Source organism: Rhipicephalus sanguineus, chromosome 6, assembly GCF_013339695.2.
Source record: "Rhipicephalus sanguineus isolate Rsan-2018 chromosome 6, BIME_Rsan_1.4, whole genome shotgun sequence".
NCBI classification, from domain to species: Eukaryota; Metazoa; Arthropoda; class Arachnida; order Ixodida; family Ixodidae; genus Rhipicephalus; species Rhipicephalus sanguineus.
Window position 1 is genome coordinate 9,436,644 of NC_051181.1, and position 6,378 is coordinate 9,443,021.

The 6,378-nt window shown below is 43.6% G+C and overlaps 1 protein-coding gene and 1 long non-coding RNA gene across 2 annotated transcripts; both read left to right on the forward strand.

The window, feature by feature from the left end:
* The first annotated feature begins 573 nt into the window (after positions 1 to 573).
* Positions 574 to 2,296, forward strand: LOC125758917 (uncharacterized). Its single transcript, XR_007416462.1, has 3 exons — positions 574 to 1,272; positions 1,426 to 1,603; positions 2,157 to 2,296. It is a non-coding gene; the product is annotated as an uncharacterized LOC125758917 (long non-coding RNA).
* A 158-nt stretch (positions 2,297 to 2,454) lies between these two features.
* On the forward strand, positions 2,455 to 5,711 carry LOC119395788 (uncharacterized). The gene is made up of 5 exons (XM_049416431.1): positions 2,455 to 2,863; positions 2,977 to 3,081; positions 3,411 to 3,476; positions 3,986 to 4,123; positions 5,643 to 5,711. The coding sequence occupies exons 1-5, from the start codon at positions 2,765 to 2,767 to the stop codon at positions 5,709 to 5,711; spliced, it is 477 nt and encodes a 158-aa protein (XP_049272388.1). The 5' UTR covers positions 2,455 to 2,764.
* Positions 5,712 to 6,378: the final 667 nt, after the last annotated feature.

The window sequence follows — 6,378 nt, forward strand, 5'->3', positions numbered from 1 at the left end:
GAAACCAACTGAACGGATTTTAACGCGCTGTTCTGCCGCGATACGGCTGACGAAATCTCTCCGTCTGGGTATTGTACTCTTGCACTGCCGCCGTTTACAATAAACTCCGATAGTTGCACGTTAAGTTTTTTTTTTTATTTGAACAGTTTCTTGTGAAAATAAAGATGTTATGTCGGACCAGCCAATTCATTGCCGCGCAACGGACCAGGCGCCGAAATTTGTACAGCTTCTTTCAGATCGCTTTTCTTTTACGCTTCTCTTTGGGCTTTATGGAACTTTCGGCCAGGCTGTGAGCTAGGCACGGCGATACAAAAACATGTCTTCTCTGCAATAAACCCGGAGGCCCGTAGTTATGCCACTAAAATCGGCGTCGGTGGAGCATGTATACGTGACAGCCCGTTGAGGTTGCGGCGGCCTCCTTGTTTTCGCTTCCCTTATGTCCGAAGCGTACTGTTTTCAACGGATATCCCAAAGGCCAGGATTTCATTAGGACGAAGCAGCGAACACCAACTGAAGGTGCGTGAGAAGATGTCTCTGGTGTGGATCACGTGCACTGGTACCTACGGAGAACTTAAAGGCGAGGATCGCGTTAGGACGAAAGCTGGGAAAGCCAGCCGAAGGAATGCGTGGGAAAAGGTCTCCCGGATGGATCACGCGCGGACACAGCCGCCAAGGACGGCGGGGAAAGCCAGCCGAATGCGAGGGAAGATGTCTCCGGGATAAGTGGCTAGTTATTTGAGAACAGGAGAGAGAAGGCGCTTGTTTCTGTCTCCCTTATCGGGAACATAGCTAAGCGCCTTGCTTGGTGGTGAAGTGGTGGTTCACGCGCGGACACAGCCGCCAAGGATGGCAGAGAAAGCCAGCCGACGGAAGGCGAGGGAAAAAGGTCTCCGGGATAATTGCCTGTTTATTAGAGAAAAGAGAAGGCGCTTGTTTCTGTTTCCCTTATCGGGGACCCGGCTAAGCGCCTTGCGTGGTGGGGAAGGGGTGGTTCACGCGCGGACACAGCCTTCAAGGATGCCCGCCCGGTTCAAACAGCGCCCGTAAACAAACACAGCATTCCTCCTTTCTTAACGAAAGCAGGATATGATTGTGTACACCTGAGGATTTCGAATAGTACGAGCGGCACGTCTTACTGCGTTGGCACTATCCCTCGAAGCTCCACTGCGAGCACGTCGCTGTGTGCGCGGTCACAGCCGCAATGCCCAGCTGTTGTGTGCCAGGATGCAAGTCGCGCGGCTCACAAGGAGTACCAGCCACCTCCTACCATTTGTAAGTAAATTTACTTATTCGGTGGACGCGTTAGAGTAGAGGCCAAGCGAATTCGCATAGTGGCAATCGTTCTGTAGATTTATAATATAACATGTTATGCTGCGTGTATACATTACTGTGCAATACATATGTTGTGTAACCATCCATTATCAGGTTTCCCAAAGATGCCGTTCGTCGGACAAAGTGGATAGAAGCAATTTGGCCCCCGCATATTCGCCGGGAACCTGCAAAGGAAGCTCATGTTTGTTCGAAGCATTTCTTAGAGGAGCATTTTGATCGCACGCCCGCGTTCAAAGTCCGCCTACGAGAGCATGCAGTTCCTACTCTCTTGGTGAGAATGAATGAACTTTGGAACCGATTTCCGTTCTCTTATACATAGTTCACGATTTATATTTTTCTCTCTCTGGTAAACGATCTTGATACCTGTATGTCGCTAGCATTATAGTGGTAAATGATGGTAAAAAGGATTGACATACAATAAATGTTTTAATGCAAAATAAATAAATAAGCAATTAAATAAATAAACAAATTATCATGCACCAGTTCATATCTATTCAGGCTTCCTTCTTTTGACATCACTGAGGAAATTATATTTTTCTCTTAAAATTTAACAGCACATACTCATACCTGTTAGTACTCTGTGCACGAATTGGTGGGGTGCAAAAAAAAACTTAAGGTAGCAATTTCATAACCAGCATCTAGAAATTTAGATATAAACGTGGTAATCAAAAGCAAGAGTTTTGTAAGTGCCTCTTGCATCACGTATACATGGTTAATTTATATTGATATGAAGTAATGCAACCCCTGTGCCATTGTTATTTCTTTTCTTGTTTTATTTTTTACATCCGATCTACAATTGTAATACTAATTTTTTAATCCCCCAGCTACCTCATCCAGTACAACAAGGTGATAGAGCACCTGATGCAGCAAGCACCGATTCATCCTTTGATTCCCCTCAGCTCATGCAAGGTTGCGCTGAAGGCTTGCTGCTGCTTGCAAAGGTAAACACTTCACTTGATCATTATAATATGCTTACAGGCCAAGTTATGCTTGAAGCAGCCACTCAACAAAAAAATATTGTGGTTGTACTTGGTGCATTAGAATTCAATGTGTATTTGTACAATGCAATGCAAGTAAAGCAATATGCAGAAACTGTGGGAATGACCGTTATATTGCACTCATTCCTCCAGTTTCAATGCCTCGCTTCATCTGTAATGCTTTGTACAGCTTTTCATGAAGGCATTTTTAACTAGCAGTGATATATCACTATCAGGTTGCTGCAACTTCTCATGAAGGCCTCCAAGCTTGCCTCTCCACACCTGCATCGCCTGACTTAGCTGCAGGCTTCCACGGGCAGTCCACACTCCAACAGGTGCACATCACTTTTCCCCTCTCGTTTTTTTTATTATTAAGCTCATTAGCTCACTACTTTGAACACTTTGCTGAAGAGCAAACCACTGAATAGCATAGGTATTCTTGCTTTTAGGAAGCCATGGATATACAGCATGAAAGTGCAGATCCAATCAGTTTACCTGACCCAGATCCCTCCAACCTAAGTGCCAGTCATTTCATCGAGCCAGCACTTGTACAGGTGAAAATTCACCTCTGCTCTACTCATCAGGCATGCTTGTCCTCTGTTATAAGTAAACTGATGTTACAGTTGATGTAGAAGTAAAAATTTCTAACACGTGCTCTTTCTAAAAGACTCCCATGGATATTGGTGAGGAGAGTGAAGCACAGGCCAGCATCGCCACACCAGGTCCATCCGGCCAAGTTGCTGGTATTCAATGGGAGCCGGCCCATGAGCAGGTAAACACACACTTCCACGTGACATCAATGTTGAATGATATACCAAGTGATACCTTCTCTAGCTGAGGCTTTACTAACATAATATGCACTTTCCCTTTAGTTATGTGGTTGCAGTGTCCTGATAAGAAGCAATTCATGTACTAGCCCACCTCAATTTTTCGAGAAGCAGTATAGTTCAATTATTTTAATAGTTCAATTATAGTTCAAAATGCTATTAAGTGTGCAGCAGTACCTCTTAAAACTGGCTATGCAAGCCCCTGTGAATATCAGCATTGTCAGAATTACAAATAACCGTTTTTTTATTAAGATGGTATCATCTACTTCCACAGGAATTACAAAGGCCAGAAGACATGCTGGCACCATTTGAAACACCAAGAAAAAGAAAGCAGGCAAAGGTAAAGAAGATGAACAAATGCAAGCTATCAGACCAAAGCAATGCACGTGTATACATCAAGAGTAGCACAACCAGTCCTAATATTTAGTTCAGTAAACTAATAAAATAACAAGACAAGAAAGGGTGTTAAAGTCATAATTTGATCAAAGCAACGCATGCAAACTGTACATGCCATGTTTATCTGCATGACATACAAATCAATTGATGACTGCAATATTAAATGACGAATGACCTGTGCTCCAAGTTATAGAAAATGGTTGGCTAATATCGATGAGGTCTTTTTAGAGGCGACCAAGATATGATAGTACAAGGTTGTCCTACATTTGAATGTTTTAAATACCATAAGTGCAAGTGTCAACAGAAGTAGCAGGAATAAGGAAAAATTATGGCTCAATGTCCAAATTCCCTGGCTCAGTCATATTGTTATTAGAAGTGTTTCAGCCCTTCACAACTGACGCACGTTACCAGCTGACAAGTTAGTGTTTTGTTCTATCTGGTTTTGCATTGTAGGTCGACACCCCTGAAAAGGCTTTTTTGCGAGCTCGCACAGCAAGACTTGCCTCAGAGCAGCAAAGATCAAGGAAAGCAATCAAAAGACTTCAGAAGTCCAAGAGGCGCCTTAAAAAACAAAATGCCGAATTGAAATCAGTTTTGAAAACACTAACCAAAGAAAACATTTTGCTCAGAGAGCAGGCTTCAGTGCTTGACACTCTGGGTGCAGCAAATCAGCATCTTTTGAAACGACAGATCGCAAAACAGACAGGACAACACCCCCGAAAGTATTCACCTGAGCTAAGGGCTTTTGCTCTTACCTTGAACTTCTACTCTCCTCGGGCATATCAATACGTAAGGGAAGTCTTTGACACATGCCTGCCACACCCTCGAACATTAAGAAAATGGTATGAGAGTGTTGAAGGAAAAGCGGGATTCTCTAAAGAGGCTGTGACTGCATTAAAATTGAAATGCTTAGAAACTAGCAGTCGAGGACATCAAGCTGTGTGCAGCCTCATAGTTGACGAGATGTCAATTAGACAGCAGGTACAGTGGCAAAGTGGTCACTTTGAAGGCTATGTAGACATGGGCGCAGGAACCGAAGGTGACTGCTTGCCACAGGCAAAAGCCGCCTTCGTGATAATGGCTGTCTCCATTAATGGCCATTGGAAAGTTCCTCTTGGCTACTTCCTAGTTGATGGGCTTGTAGGTGAGCAGCGAGCGAACTTAGTTAGGCAGAGCTTGCTGACAGCTCATGAAGCAGGGGCCATGATTGTTTCTCTGACATGCGATGGTGCGCCAGCTAACATTGCAATGCTTCAAGAATTAGGTTGCAATTTTGCAGATATTCAGAACCTTCAAACAACCTTCAAGCACCCAGCTACTAACGAACCAGTTGCAGCTTTTCTTGATCCCTGCCACATGCTAAAGCTGGTAGAAATGCCTTTGCACACCACAAATATTTTATTAACCAGGATGGAAAAGTTGTATCGTGGGCGCACATAGAAGCACTTCATGACTTGCAAGATAAGGAGGGAGTGCATCTGGCAAATAAGTTGCGAAGGGCTCACATCGAGTGGCAAAGGCAACCAATGAAGGTCCGCCTGGCAGCCCAGGTGATGAGCCTATCCGTGGCAACAGCAATTGCTGAATGTAGGGCAATGTGCTTGAGAGGATTCGCAAATTCGGAGGCAACTGAGGAATTTTTAGTGATTATTAATAACCTCTTTGACATACTCAATTCCCGCAGCATGCATCAGGGAGGGTGGAAAAAACCAGTCAATGAACAGAATGTAAATAACATCAAAGAATTGTTTGACAGCACAATACGATACCTTTCCCTCTTGAAAGAGCCTGCAAACAGAAGAAATTTAATAGAAACGGGGCGGAAAACTGGCTTTTTGGGCTTCATAATATGCATGAACAGTCTGTTAGCCATGTATGATTTTCTCATTTGTAAAAAGAAGATACTAAAGTACATTTCTGGGCATAAAATTTGCCAGGATCATTTGGAATTATTTTTTGGCTTAATTAGAGCACATGGAGGGCACAACGACAACCCGACATCCCAACAATTTCAAGCAGCATTTAAAAAAGTGATCGTCCAAAATGAACTGTCTGATGTTGTTTCTGGCAATTGTCAAGTGCTGGACCGCATAACTATACTGTCATGCAGCTCAACCAAGAGGCATTCAGCAACAGAACTGCTGAATTCCACCATTCAGAGGAGGCAGCTCTTGTCTGAAGAGACCGTTGAGCATAGTTATGTAGTCAGCGAACATGATTACTGTGCATCACTCGAACACATAAGTGATTTTGGAAGTCGGGCTGTTGCCTACATTGCTGGCTATGTGGCAAACAAGCTGGGCTCAAAGCTGATGTGTGCCCATTGTAGTGAAGCATTGTTTAGCACTTCAGGTGCAGCAGACACTGCATTCATTCAAAGGAAAAGCAGGGGGGCGCTTCACTACCCATCTAAAAGTGTCCTTGAAATTTGCAAGAAATCAGAATCTCTTCTTCGATGGGCTGTGCACATGAAGATGTTAGCATCAAGATCACTCTTGCAGGACCTTGTACTCCAAGTGCTTGAATCACTGCAGCATAAACAACTCTTTGCAGAACTGCACACACACATGTTTGATAATTCACCACTGGAGAATCACTATGTCCATCTTTTAAGAAGTGTCGCAGAGTCTTACTTGAATGTGCGCCTATATCATGTCGGTAAGCAGACAACGCAAAGTTTTCACAGCAGTCAGGTGCGCCAAATGTTCACAAAACTGACCCAGTTTAAAGGGCAATAGCATTCCATTCGAACATTTAATTGGCTAAGTAACAATATCGTTTTTTCTATCTTCCCTATGTCTCTGCTATCTGCTTTTGTAGTCCAAATCAATGTTTCTTATGTGTGA